The following is a 19,467-nucleotide window of genomic DNA, read 5'->3' as shown; positions in this document are numbered from 1 at the left end:
GAACCACTTAAGTTTTCTATTTTTTCTTCAGATGTTGTACGTTGAAGGCATTACTTATAATGCTAGCAAAAACACTAAGGATGTGTTGACTGAACTTCAGAAGCTGTCACTAACTCCTCCCTGTGCTTCCTGAACAAAGTGTCTCTACAACATGCTGTCGCAAGCATAAACCCTGCACTTGTTAATCAAGTGCAATATCCTGTTAATTAAAACACGGATTAATTCAGAGAGGGAATGCAATCTGTGTATTGTGTCTTATATAAACACCTACCAAACCATACTATGGTGATGAGGAATATATAGTTTGCACAAATACATATTTAGCATTTCACAATAGACTCTAATGATGATGATGGACAGTACTTGAAACTCAACCAAGCTTGTGGAAGAGGTCAAATAAGTTGCTCTGTAAGAAGCCCAAATCTTTAGAATAATTACTTGTCTCTACGTTTTCAAAATCACTGAGACATTGACAAAGTCAACCAAATGGATATCTTCCAGATTAATATTGAAACATCAACAAGAGGACAGTTTACTATACTGTAGTTAAGTGCATATAACTACTATAAGTACTATAGTGCAGTGCATTTAAGACTGAACAGAAGAGAACCGAGAATCACTCAGACCAAAAACCTTCTTAGTAACAAGGTAGGTAGAGTCCATGCTCAAAGTTGTAACCTTTCCTATCATATTCTTTGAAATTCTTTTAATCTTAGTGTTAAAGGTCCAAGTATATTGAAATTGAATGGTCATTGCCGTGAAATGGTCTGCTACTGGTTAATTAAAGAGCAACATGAAGATAAAGATTTTAAGTTTTCGTTTTAAATCCTTCTGACTTTAGCATACTGTTATATTGCACCTTAATGTAATACTGTATCTGAATGACACTGTTACGAGTGATGTAATTTAGCACTCCAGAATGGGAATAGACTGAGGTTATTGTATGCTGTAAAATAACTGTAATGTGGAAATGACTTTGGCTCTTGATTGCTGTATCAGTGTTTGATAATGAGTTACTGACTAGGGTTATTACACATTTTTTATTTTTAATGAAACTTGAGAATGCACATTTTCTACTGCTGACTGAATCGTCTCGTCATCATAAAGTCTCCCAAAAGAGCAATGCAGGGTTATGATTCTTACTTGACAGAACCATTTATAATTTGCCAAATAACAAGTATAAATGAGCATAGTCATTTGTCATCAAATACTACGGAAACATGACAGTAGGACATGGAACACAGATGTAGATGTAGATGCAGATGGCCACTAAAAAAGAGAAATTCAAATACAAATGCTTATGAAGCGCATCTGATTCGTTTTCAGAATCTTAGACCTTATTCTAAATCTAATGAAAAAAAAATTGCTTACACTTATTTAACGCTTTTTGGACACTCCACTCAAAGAGCTTTACAGGCAATGGGGACTCCCCTCCACCAGCACCAATGTGCAGCCCCACCTGGATGATGCGATTGCAGCCATAATGCGCCAGAACGCTCACCACACATCAGCTATCAGTGGGAAGGAGAATGGAGTAATGAAGCCAATTCATACATGGGGATTATTAGGAGGCCATGATTGGTAAGGGCCAATGGGAAATTTGGCCTACTCTTTTTGAGAAACGCCCTGGGAATTTTAATGACCACAGAGTCAGGACCTCAGTTTTACGTCTCATCCGAAGGACGGCACCTTTTTACAGTATAGTGTCCCAATCACTATACTGGGGCATTAAGATCCACATAGACCGCAGGGTGAGCGCCCTCTGCTGGCCCCACTAACACCTCGTCCAGCAGCAACCTTAGTTTTTCCCAGGAGGTCTCCTGTCCAGGTAGTGACCAGGCTCACACCTGCTTAGCTTCAGTGGGTTGCCAGTGGTGAGTTGCAGGGTGATGTGACTGCTGGGAGTTTTTATGTTTTTGATGAGTACTCAATTTGTGAAACTTTAACATTCACAACACAATTTTCATTTAGCCAGATCTGGCATCTGTTCGTGATTGAAAGTGCTGAGTGTAATGGAATGGTACCATTTTTCACATTGAGAGTGTGGTGTTTATCCAGGGACCAGCCTCCAAGATTGGTGGGGTCCAGTTCATAGCCCTGGAGCAGGGTTGTCCTCTTCTCCCACAGAATCAGGCTGGGGCATGTCTCATATTCAAAGCCAACAGACACTAGAACAATGAAAAGCAATAAATAAGAACACACACAAACAATGGATGCCATTTAAAGGAATGTTCCATAGTAAAAGCACAATTTACAGACCTTGTAAATCAGCTGAGGCTATTGCCTGGGCCTTTCAAGTGCAATGCATGTACTGTATCATTACATTCCCCACCCTTTTAAACACACACTCATACAGTTTATTCCCAGTACAAATGTGAGTTAATTAGCAGCTCAAATTCTCTTTCTTCACCTCAGTTTAAAATGATTTGAATTTCTATTTTGCCAACATCCATTAGTAGAAGTTGCACAATGTTAAAACACCTTATTATATTCCATTAATTAAACATTTAAATAATAAAAAAGTCTTTAATTTAGTTGAGTGCTTTTTTGATCCTCACATTACTTTTTCTGATTCTTAATTTCAGAATTAAAGCTATAATGCTTGGGTTGTTGTAGTGTAATTAGCTAGATTAATGCAAGAGTTTTGCTACTGTTACATTATTATACATGTGGTGATTATCTTAAATGCTAATATTATGAAAGATGTATACGATATGGGGATTGCAAAAGGAATAATGCTAATAAAATATGATTGTAATTCAGGTCATGTTTTGCTACAGAGCAATTGGTAATGTTGGTTCTTTCAGTAACTTTTCACCTTCGCCTCTCATCTCTCACATTTAGGAATAACTATAAATAGGACTATAACACTGCTTTACAGGAATCATAATCTTTAATGTTTTGTAAAAAAATCCTTAACACTTATAAAATAATATCGGCAAGATACCGTTTAATTATTTTCAACTAATGGAAAATGAGAAAAGCTATTTAACCAATATTAGTAGGATGACACAAATGGAAAGAGTAGAAAAGATGATGATGGATACAGGGATTCTTGGAATTCATATAGTCTGTGATAGTGAGTTACACTTCTGACATAGGAGTTAAATTATGTCACTGAAGGGTCATTATTTAATGACCCTTTAATGTCATTATTTAATTGTAAAGATGGTGGTGAAAATTACCAACGGCTTCTGAAAGTCCATAGACCCTCTGACTGTAGGCATCAGTCTTGTCCCAGATGAAAGTATATGCCAAGTTTGGGGATGCGTGGAACCACTTCTGAAAGAGGTGACCTTCAACTGCCACCATTAGATGGACCTTAATGAGATTTAGAGGCACCACAGCCTGGGTCATGGTGATCTTCAGAAGAGATTTGTACCCAGAGGTGCGGGAGCTCAGATAGCACAGATTTAGGCTGGTGCCAGGGATTTCAATCTGCTCATGAAGGACCTTTAAAGAGAATATACGAAGCAGAGAGAAAGCCAACAATTACAACAAAAGTAGCTAGCCATAAAGTTATAAAGCTTTTTTTTCTGATGCATTCTTGGTGTGGTAAAGCCTCTTGCTCAAAGAGCAAGTGTTTATGAATGGCATCCTGCCTGGTTTCACTCTGTAAAAGCTTCATTATCAGAGCAACATTTAATGAATTCCCTCCTGTCTTAATGAGTAATATATCTGCCCTCCCTCTGAGAAGAAAAAAGTAAAAAAACAGGGGGAAACATGAAGGTGCAAGAAGTCATGCCTTACCAGTTTTATTCATTTTTAAATGTTAGATCCTGCTACGAAAAAAATAAGATTTACAGTATACAGTATGTGCACCTCTTTATATTCAAATTTCCTACATTTTTGGTAGAAAATAGATTGCTCTGAATTCATCATAATTAAAATATGACCTTCCGGGTAACTTGTAAAACAGGTTCTTTAAAATGGGATCATTCTTGCACTTCCTAATTCAGGGAACCAATCTGAAACTTTATACTCCCAACTTTTCAGTGAGTTAAGGGCAATGCAGGGTTGAAAAGTCATATATGAATTATTATCAGATCCTGTTTGAAAACCTTGCCTGAGTTTCAGGAATGATAGGCTTCTGTCCAGGCTGAGAGCTGAAGAAGGAGGAGAGGGGAGAGGCGATGACAATAGGATCAGGCCTGATAAAGCCACTCAGGTCACAGCTGGGGATGGTGTTCTCCTCAGTTTTCATCACCAGGGTGTCCATGGCATAGAAACTGTTCCAGGGCAGCCACACTGTGCGGTCCTGACTCATGAAGGGTGCCCGCTCAAAGTGGAGTGTCAGAGAGGCACCACCATTGGCAATCAAGTCAAACCTGTGAAAATGAAAGATAAGAAATGGATATTAAACCTAGTGTCCTAAAGGATTCAATTTTTCTCATTGGTATTACTAATATTTGCAATATTTGCAATAGTAGCAATAATTGTAATCAAAGTCATGGTACTATTTTAAAAGCTGCTATGGTCACTGAAGTTGGATATCCATGCTTCTTTTTAAATCAAAAGTTTTATATTAAAATTAAAATGTGAAGATACAGTACCTATTACTAACCATTTAAGAATGTTTAATAAGTTAGGACATTTCCTTCAGTAATGAAACATTCATCCTACAGTATGTTGTTATTACAGTTTTACATTTCTGTATATATTTTTCCTTCATCTTAATAATAAAGACAAAACATACATGTCCATGTACAATAAAATCCAAGAAAATTATTATTTTTTCTTCAGGTGGGTTATTATTACACTGTCAAGCAAGCTTTTAGTGTCTTGATGTGGCTAGATGGTAATTAAGTGCTGTTACGGACAGTTAATTTCATTAAGAAATTAGTGCTTCATTGTGAAGCTTTTTACATCAGCCTTAAAACACTAATCTTTTCACTAAACCCAACAAGGAAAATTACGCAAATGACAAGAATTACAAAATGATTCCTACAAATTAAAAAGTATCTCTAAACCAGAAGAAAACAAGAAGAGTGATATTTACTGCCATTCTTAGATTTCTGTTTGGCCATGCAGTGATTTGAATACTGTTCTTGCTATTGCACGTCTGATAAAGAAAAATAAATCCATTGGCTGAAGCAGCTTAATGATATATCTCTGAAAGGATGACACAGAATATTCTCTTTCCTACTTTCAAGAAATATAAAAGCCACTTACGTTCCATCCTGGCGAGTTAAAGTGTACCCATAATGAGGGTATTTCACAAAGGACACATTAACACCAACCAGTGGAGTGCCATCTGTGGTTAACACTTGCCCTCTGATCAAAGAAGCGAGACTGCAGAAAAAGATATTAAAAACACCAGTTAAAAAGAGAAAAAATGAAAACATTTTATCAGGAATTCTTTGAATTGGGATGCATGTCTAAATATGATTTTCTGCAACAAACATATCTAGTGTTATTATAATGATACATTTATAAATTGACAGAAATTATACTTTCTTAAGCTGTAGCAATTCTGGGCCATATACATTGTTTTATTTACATTTTCATTCTCCCGCACTTGCCAAATCATTTGGATTTATAGATTTGCCTTGCCTTATTACGCTTTATTAGTTCTTGAGCTTTTTCTCCTCATTAGCATCAACTTTCATGATTTTCTTCTCCTTTGGGCATACATATCAGCTTTGGGTTTCAAAGTATTTAACATAAATTAAAGCTTTGAAATAAGCGAGATTAACCAAGTGTTACGCCTTTATAAAATAATTTAGAGAACAAATATATGTAAGATATACTGTATATTGTATATAGTATATGTTATACGCTGGCAAATGTACAGTACTGCATATTCTGGCAACCTCACTGCACTTTTTTCAAAGCGCTGCCACTTGATCAACTTATACTTATGTGTGTCTCAAAATCATTTTTCAGTTGTGCAGGTAATTCCTGCTATGGCTGCATATTTCAAGATGGTTTCTGGCCAAGACTGTTCAGTGAAGTATAACTGGATTAGAATAATATATGACATGAATGGCCCTACTCTTTTATACCGTATTGTAGCATACACTTTAAAGCTTGCTTCAACTATCCTTCTGTTTTTCCCCTTTAAAAAACTGTTTGAATATGAAAGGTTACGGGCAAGTTATTTGGAGTACCCATAGTTACAAGAGATAATTTTCCATGAAAAGAATGACTGAATGAGATCAGCTTTTAAAATAGAAAAAAAAAAGAAAATTAAATTGGAAGGCTGTGACCGAGGTCAAATTGAAATCCAGAGAATGTGCAGCATTACATACGACTCTCTATCAAAACTCTAACGTTAGTCATATTTTTCCAATAACCAGCCCCTGTTGGAGCTCAGATGTGAGTTACTTGAATTCAATAAAAGAAATGACTAAACAACATGCCATTGAGATGGGGACATTTCACAGATTGTGTTGCCTGTGACATACAGAGCAGAAAATGAAAGTACATGAGGCCCCAATCTAAGTGCACATTCTCCAATGGCAATGTGCATCAATACCTTGCATTAAAAGGGTTGTCTGCAGGGATGATGTGAGTACTGTCCCTGCCCACTAGCATCTTCACCCTGTCGTAGAATGACCTCACTTTCTGAGAAGGGGACTGGCTCTGCTGGATAATCTGCAGAGGGTCACGTGACCCACGGCACAGTGGGTTGGACTGGCAGGGGCTTTGTATACAGCAGTCTGGGTCCATGCAATCAATGAGACCATCTGGGAAGGCAAAGCACAAGTATGCAAAAAAGGTCAGATTAACTGTTAATGCTCCAAAAACAGGTTAATGTTCTTATTATTTATTGATATTTTTCCCTGATAACACAGTATCTCTCACTCTTACTCTTAATGGTAAACTTGGGCAAACTAATGGCAATTGTTGTGTCAACACTTATTCAGAGAGAAACTGTACTGTTTTAGGGGACCTGGAGCAGTCAGTGAATACATTTTTATGTTAATGGCAACAGCAAGGATTTACAGAATGGGGACCTATAAACAAATGCCATGCATTACTCACTAAAGAAACATGCTACAAGTTTGCTTTGTAACTATGCAAAGAAGTCTTCAGTTTTGCCCGTAAAAGCACCTGTGTCATGCTGGAAATGCAAATGTCAAAATATCCATATTTGCAAACTGAAAAACAAATCTTTTTTTCTGTAACTGTGGAAAAGATTACAAAGGCGAACAATCATCAAAAAGCTGGAGCACACAGAGACAGGAGGAAAGCTTTGGAATGCTAAAAATAAAGTATTTGTGGACAAAAGGTTTCACTTCTTTTAGTGCACTTGTCTCCTTAATGATCATTCTAACAGAGCTAAACAAGCAAGGCTTAGACAGCTACTTCAAGCACAACATTGCAGTGTGCTTCACAGTCAAACCAACACAATGCTCCTGTGTTCCAGACTGCAATGAAATGTCAGCTTAACCCATTTAACCTAGCATGACTGTATTATGACATATAGCATGCATTCATTTTAACAGCAATTAATTTAGGAATTATTGTGTGAAAAATACTATGGTTGCTTTTATTTCAGGTATATGTGGGTAGAAGATTTCAAAGGTGTAACTGAGCTGGAACTCTTCATGTCAGCTGGCACTGAGAATCTACACAATATCTTAATTTTCAAATTTAAGATGTTTTCAAGAGTAATTCTTAGAATCATTAGAAAATTTCCAGAAAACCCTTAAAAGTATAAAACATCAAGACCATGGCAGACTTCATAGAATACAGACAATAATAGTAGTAAGAATAACACATACCAAGATGAGATAAAATATTTTATAACATCTATTTTTTTACGCATTGCAAAAAGCCATCTGCTAGCAACACCTGAGCAGGGCAAGTGAAATATGGTAAACCTGCCATTATTACACGTGGTTTCACATATTTTAAAGCAATTTCTGTATTCATCTTTGTTTCACAAACATTTGCATATTACACTACTCTTCCTTCCCAAATCCTTCTAGGTGGAGATTTTGCAAGTAATAACCATTGAAACAAAAACAACAAACAAATGAATAAATAAGTAGATAAATGCAGTTTACCGCAAAGCCCATCAATGCACTATATAAACATCCTGCTAGCTTCTAGGTGATTGCCTTTGTTAGTATGCTGTCTAGACCACTTGGGACTGAGACAGCCTAAAGAGCATAGCAGCTGCTGTTGCATGGACCGGCTTTCAATTTATCACTCAACCTCCATCATGGACACATACACAAGTGAACCTTAGATCAGCCCACTCTATTTTCTCCAACACCCCAATCCCCAACTCCCTGGACTCTCCTGGGGGTTGTCAGTCACAAGAATCAAATCTATTTGTCAGCAAGACCACTGGATCCACACCAGCAAGTGTAATTATCCTGTCACTGTAATCTATCTTCTCTCTCATTGCACAAACACAGACCTCCTGAGTGAAAAGGAGAGCTTCTGTGATACAATACTCCACACAGCACTTAAAAATAATGCTTTGGGATTTTTTTTCTGCAACAATTTGTTGTAGAAGGGGATTTGTTAGGTTTACAAAGAATATACAAAAAGTGGTAGAAAATTTAATTTTCAACATGCAGTACACTGCTGCTTTTAAACGTCATATAACCTTCTGTGTAAGAAAAAGAAATGAACTTTTTAGTTAAAACCGTTTCATACAGTTCATACTGAAACTACAACTAAAAAATTTGCTTTTAAAAAGGTCCTGTTTATAAGAATACAAATGTCATGTGATGGATGGCTATAAGTTATGCCTTTTTTCAAACCTAATATGTATGTAAACCCTTTTCCAGTATTAATGCCTTTTAATTAAAACTATGGTCTTCACACATTTAACACACAAGTCTATAGAAATTACTAAAAATATCTCAAAAATCAATTGGCAGTACTGACACATTTATATGCTAATTTGAGTCTTGTCTGAGCAATAAAACACAGTTTGTATCACTTGGCCATTGTATGGCAGCCACAATTGCTGTTAGAATGGAAGTGCATCAAGTGCCTATATTGGGCCCTGCTTTGTTTATAATTTATATGTTTCTCCTAGGTAAAATAATTTAGTCTTGGATATAATTTCTATGCTCATGACATTCATTTTTTTCTTATTCTATTACTTGTTTGCATTATACAACCAGGGTATAAAAAAATATGGATGCATAAAATTATATCAAATACAGTTTAACAGTAATAAAACTAAGGTTATATTCACTAGGCCTTGGAATCAAATTGCTAAATTGAAACAACTGAGATCATAACCTGTTGATAATGTTGATTTGACTTTTAAATGTCTCATCAGACATTTAAGCCATATTCACAACAAAATTTAAACCTCCCTTTTTCTTAGAAGTTATACTGCCCTAATTTGGATCCTACTTTGCTATGTCTGATTCTGTGAAATGTGTCCCTTTCTCCATGCCTGTGTGTTTTTTACTAGGGTTGACTATTGTAATGAATGCTCTGACTGCCTGCATCTAAAAGATCAAAAGTGGAAAACAGTGATTCTTGAGTCCTCTCAAAATTTAAGTCAGGTTTTAATGTCACCCCTCTGTTGCAATCACTGCAAATCACAGGTTACTTCCTTTGCCTGACCTTGTTCTGCTGTATTTGAAGGGTCTTTTGCAAAATCAGACTCCATCTGTATGTCTCGTGTTCTTCTGCTAGTAACACAAACCAGGTTATAAACTGTGGGCGACCGAGCCTTTTATTCTTATACACCAGTAGTGGAATTCTTTGCATTGTGTCTAAGTCGGAAATTTTAAAACCCATCTTAAAGAGCTACTCTCATGGATAGCTTTTCATTTAATGGCAGTCTTTTCTATTTCAATTTTCTGCCTTTTGTGTTTAGTTTTTAATTATGTCTTTTTAATGTATTTTTGTACTCAGGATTCAGGGCATGAAATAAAAGATGATTGAGATGTCTTCCAGAATCCAATATTTTTCAATTTCTTTACTCACAATGAACATATACTGTGTGTATATGCCAAGGTCTGAGGATTACTCCAATCATTAAATATTTCCTTTGAGGATTTCTTTTAAGACTCCACACCATCTGACATTAGATGTCTATCTTCCCATTCAAGAAACTTATAAGAAGACTGGATCTAACATAAGATAAAAGAAGTGGTGGCTATAAGTATACTTCTAGAATGCAACAATAGCTTTAGAGATACTGACTTTAAAGACCAAAGATGGCTGCTAGGAAATCATTATTTTTTTTAATTAAAACAGTACCATTAAAAAGGTGAAATATTGCATCCTTATATTCTTATTTAAAATCCACACTTCCTGAAAACATTTAATAAAGGAATTGAGCTTCTCCATTAAAAGATAATCATCTTCAAGCAAGGATGAAGAATACTGTATGTGCTGTAGACCACGTACTGTGTATGTTTTTCTTTTTCCATTACAAGAATAATGCTTTGGAAAAGACATTGATAACGTTGCTGGACAGCCCTTTCATCACTTGAACTTAATCCAGGTGTTGCTACTTGAAAAAAAGCCATTTCTGTTTCAGTATTATGACCACATTTAGGAGCTACACTCTGATTCTGAAGCAAAATAATCTGTCACTCTAGATCCTTAAGTTCATTCAGTTGTCCATCAAATGTAAGGGGAGAGAAAGCTTTAAACAATGTAACTGATACCACACATGTTAGACAATACTAGTATGAGTCATGCAGTGTCACGGTGGTCATTAACATTCTCCTGACAGTGCCTGAATGTAGAAGATACCAAAATGGGTTCAAGCAGAGGTCCATATAATGAATTACTCTCAAGAGCTTACTTTCCCACCTGAGTGACTTTTATCTATGTATTAAAATATATGTATTTTTTTAAAATTTATTTCCTGCCCTGCATGATTTTGATTTACAGTACTTTAAGTAGAGTCCCTTCATCTACTTGACTTCTGTAGCATGTGTAACAACAACAACTTTAATAATTAGGAGGCAGCAAGGAGGGTAGTGAGTTAACCTGCCCTGCTCTCTGAATTTTAGTATTTAGTGAGGTAGAAAAAACGGGGGAAAATTTCAATTTCAACAGATTTACTCAAATATCTTCTCTCAAAGCTCTTCCTTACAAACCCATTATAAGAATGTCTTACAGTGTTGTAACATCATATAAACATAGTTCAGGTGGGTAGCTGCGTCAGCATGTATAGCCTGCAAAGGAACAAGTAATAGGTTTTTTGCATGCTGAAAAGAGAAGAGAGAAAACAGAACGTTTCGGCTGTAAAGCCTTCAGGTGGCAAGTACTACTATGTACTACAGTATATACTGTACATAGTACATTAATAATAATAATAATTGCTTACACTTATATAGCGCTTTTCTGGACACTCCACTCAAAGCGCTTTACAGATAATGGGGACTCCCCTCCACCACCTCCAATGTGCAGCATCCACCTGGATGATGCGACGGCAGCCATAGTGCGCCAGAATGCTCACCACACACTACATTAAGTGTCAAGATTTACAAAGACAAAGTTTCGCATTGCACGTTCATAGCATATCATTGTCCAAAAACACAGAATCCTACACCTGAAAGGAATCAGTACAAAATCTGATTGTTAGAAATCTCAGATTATTCAGGATAAAGCAAACACCCGAGCTAGAAAAACCTAGAACGAAATAAAGGAAGAATCAACTACCAGCTTACAGACAGCAGAAAAGTTCTATAGTAAATTTATAGCCAAACCTTTTCATCAAAGTTAGGTCAGTTTTCACATGAATTAATTTAAGTAGACAGCAGTACAACATATCATTGAAGTACTCATCACAGATTATTTCTATTGTGTGCATTGGTTGCAAAACAAAACAGTGGTAAAATGTATTTTACCCATTTCTTTTCATCTTTCATTTTTACTTCATATATTGTTTTTGTTGACTGAAAAAAGAAAAGCTTTCTTTTAATAGAAGGGGAAATAACTGTGGAAGTAAATATAAAGTAAAAAAAGCAACAGAGAAACTTAAAAAGAGGTCATTCAGTATAAGGTTAGACTCCTATTACAGTCACAAATTCTCATGCTGAGAAGCCCAAGAGCAATGTCATTCTATTGACAGATTGTAGGATATTGTAGGTATCCATCTTTGAAAGTAGAAAAGCATATTTTCAAGATTCCAAAAATGTAATGTTATACTCCTGTATGCCTGAAGAGAAGCAAATTGCCTCTTGTCATTCTATGACATTTTCGATGGCAAAACATATGGGCTCTTGGATTAAATGTTTTCAGCACATACGAAACAAACAAAGCATTTTCTTTTTTAAAGCCTCTTCATAAAAAAACACACCTAAAAGTGTGAGTTGTCATGACTGAATTAAAGAATTTACAGTGTGCATGTAAAATTTAAAACAATCGAGCAGGTGCCTATTATGTGTGGCTGCAGGGGAAATGACAGCCCAGGTTCCACTGGGAGCGGATGTTCAGAAGCTAGTTGTGTCGGAAGCGTAGATACAAAAAAACAACAACAAAAGGATTTCCGATAAATTTCACAATTTCACTGAGTCCTCCTCTTCCAAAAACAGAGTTTTCACAGGGGATGTATAGAGTAAGAGATAAAAAAATAGAGCTTTCATAGGGGATGTATACAGTAAGAGTTCAGAAAATAGAGCTTTCAAAGGGGGTGTATACCCTATTCAACTCTCCAATTTAACCAGCAAGAGGTTAAATAGGAGACTTGAGGTGACAATTGCGACCTTCCTTAAATCTATGAGTTTCTGTGCTTTTCCTGATATAAAATGATTCTGTCTGTTGCTTTTATTGTTGAGTACTTGAATCCTGTGGATAGCTGCCAGAGTGGCATAGCTTTAGTAACAACAGCAAGGACACAAGGCTAGGAAGCAGTTCCTGATGGTGCCTTCTGGGCACTGTTCTTAGTCACAGCAAGAACTGCTGTCCCTCAAATAAGAGCACATGACTGTGTGTTATAGCTCAACAGGCCACTTCTAATACTTCGCCTTTGTCAAGTGCTTTTAAAATCTTTCTCAGTGCATCACAAAAAGCACATTTGTCTTAACAGATTTTGCATCAGATTGCTGCTTAAGGACAACCATTGGATGTCAGAGCTGACAAAGACTGAAAATACAGCCGTTTTCCTCAGGTTAAATTATACAAGGCACTGGAAGAAAATCAGTCAATTAACCAAGTGCAATCCACCGAGAGGAAAGCGTCATTTCAAGAGGATGACCTAGGGAATATGGACAAGAAAATATACCCTTGGTTCCCACATATTAGTTATTGCAGGAGGAATGCAGCTAGAATCTGTCTCATACTGGATCTTAAAACGCAGGAGGGTAATAAAAAAGAGGGAAAAACAGCTCAGTGACTTTCCATAACTCCTAGTGTCTAGCTCTGAGCTTTATGAGGCAGCTTTTCTGCTGATTGTGTTGTGTCAGATTCGGTGAAAAATCCCATTCTCAGGAGTGTTCAATCAACAAACTTAGAATAGCCTGTAATCAGTCCTGATGTGACTCCCACTGCTACATGGACCAAGGATGTCACCTTGAGGAATCGAAGCAGTTCAGAGCTGTAATTGCAGCAGGTTTTTTGTTGCTTATACGTTCAATTTGACAGTGTTGTGACACTTTTTTATGATTATTACTTGCTGCAAAGCATGCTTTCCTGCAGCAGCTGAGAAGGGTAAAATGGAATTAATATTTATACATCACAAAATACTTCCCTGAAATGAAATGAAATCAAAGTAAATTTCAGGCCCATGTGTTAAAAACACATTTAAAAGAAATAACTATATCTGCCAGTATACAAGCTGGATTAAAATTTAAAACATGATATAACAGCCCCTGAGAGAAAATGCAGACCATGGTTCCTAATGGGAATTTCGGGTTTTATCCCATTTTCTCATTTGTTGTGTCGAAACATATGGTCTCGAAGATAATTTGATCAATTTTTCCTGGAGAGACGATGCTAGCTTGGCTTCCAAGGCACAGGAAATTTTTTACAATTTGGTTCATTAGGTTTTGATGGTATTAGTATTGGTGCTAACAAAAATCACCATAATGTTTGTAAGTGGCTCTTAATTCTAATAAGGTACTGAAGACCTAAAAAATATGCTGAATGGAGGTGTATTAAAACAGAGCAAAGATGAATAGAAAATAATGAGTCCTTCAGGATTTGTTAAACTTCTGTTGGACACTTCTATTAAATAAATATGGCTAGCTACAGATAGACCATAGATAGATAAATACTGGGGTCAAAGCAGTAAGGTCAGATGTATGTGAATTTAAGACAATATCTATAAAGGAGTGAGTTTCTGTAAAAAACTGTAATGATCTGTAAAACATATTTTCCTATTGTAGGAATTCCTATTACCATAGAATGCTCTCATAAATCACTTTCAGAACTATGCTCCTCTAGATCTTCTGTTTTGGTTTATCAAAAATGTGTTTGTTGGATTTTTTTTCACTTCAAACTCCCACTTCTTATGCTTCCACCCTCATCTGGAGAACTTCCCAAGGAGTTTTCATCTGACATTAAGCCGGCACAGAACTCCGCAGCTTCCAAAGAAACAAGAGAACAACTGCACTGTAATAAACTTGAGTTTTCCTGAGGGCTCCATTACACAACCGCGCCTTTGCCGTTTACTCTTCATAAACAACGAGCCACTGAGGTATGAGAAGCAGATTATGAACAACTCTTAACCTCTGAAACATGATCTCTTTTACCCAAGAAATGGTTTTAAAACTGAATCACGAAACATGCTTTTAAGATATACATAAACAAAAGCACCATTGATAAATGAACTAAAAACCTAATGAGCGTTTTGCCTTTCTAGCAAATTAAATTATGATCACACCACCTAAACCTAACAGTTCTTAAGGGCATAAGGAGTCTGATGTGTGTTTCTCACCTCCCTCATTATCCTTGTTATCAGCACAAGAGGTTTCCATGGCAACGTTGCATCCAGAGCCTCTCCAGCCTGTCTGACAGACACAATGCCAGCTGTTCTGACCAAGGGTACATTTCCCATTGCCATTGCAAAGATTGGGGCAGCCATCTGGTAAGGAAAGAAAAAAAAGAAAGATAGTGAGATAAAAGTTTTTACAAAATGGACAACAACACAAGTTCAAAACCTATATATGCGTGACCACATGGCAGAAGCCAGTTCTGACAACTTGTGCATTATTGCAGGGCAACGGTAACAGAAAAGTTTAAATTGTGTATTAACTTCAACATAAGGTGCTGAGCCCAATTTGTCAAAGGTATTGCTTAATGTTTTATGCTTTTGTCACTGATAAAGTGCACATTGATACTGTACCACCACTACCATAACTCTCTAGGGCATAATGTTTTGCATTTTCTAATGCAAATTAACTTTTAGAAATGACATACAAACAGGATAGTGGATAGTGCATGCTAAATTGATTTTTAAAAAATTGATCTTTTTTTACTACTAATAATATGGTATAAATAAGATCAAAGATTATTAATTTAAGATATATAATCCTGTAGCAGTAATGTTCTCTCAAGTGAAAAATCTCATTACAGCACGGATTTTGAAATTATGATTATGAGGCACTGAGGCCTTGAAAAAAAAAAGACAGGGTAGAAACATGTAGCATTTGTTTTCAGATTTCTGCAATGTGCAGTAAAGCTGGAATTGTTTTAATGCTTTGTACTACAAATAAAGAATAATTCCAATACTGTTACAGGTCCTCATATTAACAGTAATAAAGGACATTTGACCTAGAGATGAAAGGTCTTTTGTGAGGATTCAGAAAAATGATTTACAGCCTTGTCATGATCCATAATTAGTTCACCTTTTCTACAACATACCATAAATAAGCATTGCCTGCATTCTGTTTACACACATGAAAGGAAGGTCTGCTTTTCTCTCCTTAAAAAGCAAATACTGCAAGCAGGAGATCTGTAACCCCAAGGGCTTTTATTTTCAGTAGTGTGCTAGGGGAATTCATCTTCCTGCACTGGCTCACCATTTGTGACTTTACCTTGTCACATCTGACAGATGACTATGGCAACACACTCTGGTTTGATTTCTCAAACAGATTTATGGCTTTAATACATGATAAGTAATACTCATTCTACCACACAACCATTACCACCAATAATAACTATCAAATAATTGCCAGTGTATTGTACTTTTACATGGGGAGAATAAATGTTCCTACTGAAACATTTCTGCTGGTTTTCACGCAAAATGCTGTTTTGTTTTTACTCTTCTAGGAAAGTAAATGTTTTTATGTTTTTCCTTCATAAGTACTGTATGAGGATGAGTATAGCTAAATCAGACGACTAATGCTATGCTGCCAGTATAGCATTACTTGTTCACTGTAAATTTAACGACATATTGGTTTCTTTTAAAAGAGTTAACAATCCAATAAATTCTAACTTTTATTCCCAACTGGATCAAAGGATGTGGATCAAAACAAATCTTTTGTTGCTGATGCCTACTTTCATTATGACTGCAACAGTCAGAACAAGAAGGGGATTTATTAGAGGTAATAATATTTGAATTAATCCAATTTCAATTGTCGAGGGACTTTGGAATTTCACATTAACAGGTAACTCTGCATTGATTTTTTTGTATATTGAACGAACAAAAAAAGCAGTGAGCAATGATTGCCTTTTAAATGGAGTTGCCATTTTAGGCAGCCAAATCCTTATGAAGCATTTGGACAGCAAAATCTATACCGAGCATTGATCCCCCTCTCTGGTTAGTGCTGCATAAGCCTATTGTTTAATGTTAAAGACAAGTCGATTTCTTGATACTAACTAGAATAAAGTGGGATTTCAGAAACTATTAAATCAACTCTCCAAAGTAATGTTGTTTGACTCTAAAGTAATCCATGTTAAAAAGAAGATTAAATTGCCTTGGGTTATGGGTCAGTAACCTGAAAAGGCAGAACTGTAAGACTGCAGCACTAAGTGAAGTACTGTGCCTCTTGTAAAAGTGAAAGAAAACAAATCAGAACAATAGTTTTTTTACTCTTACACTTAAGAGAGGACTGAAACACTGAAAAACAGCTTTCATCTTTAATGTTCTGTTAAAAACATTTCGTCCACATTTCACCTCATTGAATATTATGAAAACTTCACTTTTGTGAACAATCTCTTTATACTAGGGCAGCAAGTATACTGCTGCCTCGGGTCTCCATAGAATTTGTATAAAAACAACAACAACAATAATGTTCTAAACATATTCACCTTATTCAACAACAATGTTTTTAATGTCTCCTCTGTTACAAGGAGACACAAACTACTTCAGAATCAGACTGTACATGAGCTGTAAACGTATTATTTGCTTTGTCTCAAGGTTTATAGTTAAATAAACCAAACATATTTTCAATTGTTAAAAATAAGACTCCATTATACTTTTATGCTATGATTTTCCTTTTGGAACTCACTTGCAGCATGGGGGTGGTGGGGATGGAACCAAAGTGATACTTTAAATTAATTAAGTATAATATGAATACTTAGATTATGATTTATTAAGTTAAACTGCAGACTGTAAACATTGTCTTTACAATATAATCAAACTTTCAAAGAATTCTTCTTTGAAATTTCAGAAATTTCAGAAAACCCATACAATACTTCAGCTTGCATCTTTGTTAAAGGCAGTTATCTATGTTCTCTAAGCTGCTAATTCTTTAATAGGCAAAAATAACTTTAGTGTGAGAAAACTGAAAATTAGCTTGCAAAGCCTTTGGTAAAGCACCCTATTACACAAACTTGAAAGTGTTTACGATGAAGATATGGATTTAATATCCATAATTATAATTGCAAATTGTGCCGAGGCTAAAAATATAACTATACAGTATGTTGGAAAGTAAAATTGAAAGTGATTAATACCTTGATAGTTCATTTGCTTTAGATTGGTTTGTTTGATTTTCACTTTTATGTTTTTAACATTTTTTCCATTTGGGATGCTTTTCTTAAAGACACATGAGTAGACAGCCAAAATCCAAGAAAAACATTAAAAACTACAAGACTACAAGAAATGCGATGTGTCTCTTCTCATAACATATGATTGTACTGAGTGTCTTCTGCCATGGGGGGATGACTTAACCCGTTCAACAAGATCCAATTTTGTTCTTTGTAAGGAAGACTAATGTGCCAAGCAAAGGTCTTCCATACTGAGAAACATGCTGGTGTAGACGATGTATTGATTGAAAGTGCAGGCATGTTCTAGCACTCATATTGAGCAATATACTGGAAACACAGCAAGGAACTAGTCATATGGTATCCCATAAGCCCAACTTGTTAACTATTTTTTTTGCTAATGCAATCGTTCCCAGCTGTTTTGTTGGACTATTAAATAATCTGCTTTTCTGCCTTTTTATTGCAAAGAGCAGTTTGAGTAAAAGGCACGTAAAATACATTAAAATCAGAAGCATAAAGGTGCATTAGGTAGATTATTAATTTAAAATAAGCAAGAAATTTACAAATCTCTTCCATTAACTATATTTGGCTGTAAAAATGGCTTTAACAGTCTTTTAATCAATTTCAAATTACATATGGATTCACCATATCTACAACAAACTCTATTAAGAGTGGGAGACAATGTCATATTAGGAACTCATTCTATGGCAGAGGTTTTAGATTCAGCTTCTGAAAAAATAAAGGTTATTACAATACTTTCAAAAACAAAATCCATGGTTTACACCAGACAGATAATGGCAAACTATTACATAGCTTGCTTTAATTAAAATTTCTCCTTCTGAGACGATTGTCCTGTCAGATTGACTATTACACTCCATACAGGAAAGACATTGAATCTTGATTAGCAATTAAAGGCTCTTTTCACTTTCATTAACAACTGCTGGCAATTGTTCAGTTAACAGTTATCTCAATGATGATGAGGGCACATGCAAATATCAGTGGATTTCAATAAAGCTGCCCAAAATGTCCCAGGTGAAGCTATGTCATTATCTTGTTACCGTAAATATTTTCCAAAAAAAAGTGCTTTGTGATTCTGTGTGGACTGCAGAAAAAACCTCCAGGCAAATGCCAAGATAAAGCAAGTCATTGTGACCAATTCATTTGTATTCCTCCTGCAGACAGTGTAATAAAACGTGTCAGCCACTGTTGCTGCATTTCAAACAGTGCCGGGCAACATCCAGAAGTATAGCTAATGATCGCAAGGGATAGGGACACATGAACAAAGGCAGGCATTGACAAACACAAGTAGAAGACACTGTAATTAGCTGTCCTACCCCTTCAGCACCTAATCTTTACTTAATAGAGGTTGTCTTGTTTTAAAGGGAGGCGTGCTTTTGGAATATGGATAAAAGGCTCCATACAGATTTTTTCCCTTAATTTGTATAACTTTTCCCCCAACACATTAGCACAATCTTAAAAAACAAAGAAAAAAAAAACCTCTTAAGTTACTTAGTTATTTCCAGGAAACAATTGTTCTGCTATTTGTCAGGAAAAAATGAAAGGTGTATGGTGAGTCCTTCTACATTGCTTTAACATTTTTTAACTCTCCAACTGCTGCTCCAACTTTCTGAAGAAAAAAACAGAGTAGCATGATCT

The 19,467-nt window shown here is 35.8% G+C and overlaps 1 protein-coding gene across 1 annotated transcript in view; it reads right to left on the bottom strand.

The window, feature by feature from the left end:
- Window positions 1-19,467, bottom strand: part of LOC148821136 (teneurin-2-like) — a 158,326-nt gene that overhangs the window by 27,350 nt on the left and 111,509 nt on the right. Inside the window, 6 exon segments of the mRNA XM_088933428.1 lie at window positions 2,025-2,168; window positions 3,186-3,453; window positions 4,067-4,328; window positions 5,173-5,292; window positions 6,479-6,689; window positions 14,822-14,968. Coding sequence (XP_088789554.1) covers window positions 2,025-2,168; window positions 3,186-3,453; window positions 4,067-4,328; window positions 5,173-5,292; window positions 6,479-6,689; window positions 14,822-14,968 — 1,152 coding nt within the window.

The sequence above is a fragment of the Atractosteus spatula genome, chromosome 14, assembly GCF_055471065.1.
Source record: "Atractosteus spatula isolate fAtrSpa1 chromosome 14, fAtrSpa1.hap1, whole genome shotgun sequence".
NCBI classification, from domain to species: Eukaryota; Metazoa; Chordata; class Actinopteri; order Semionotiformes; family Lepisosteidae; genus Atractosteus; species Atractosteus spatula.
This window is presented reverse-complemented; position numbering and strand designations above follow the sequence as displayed.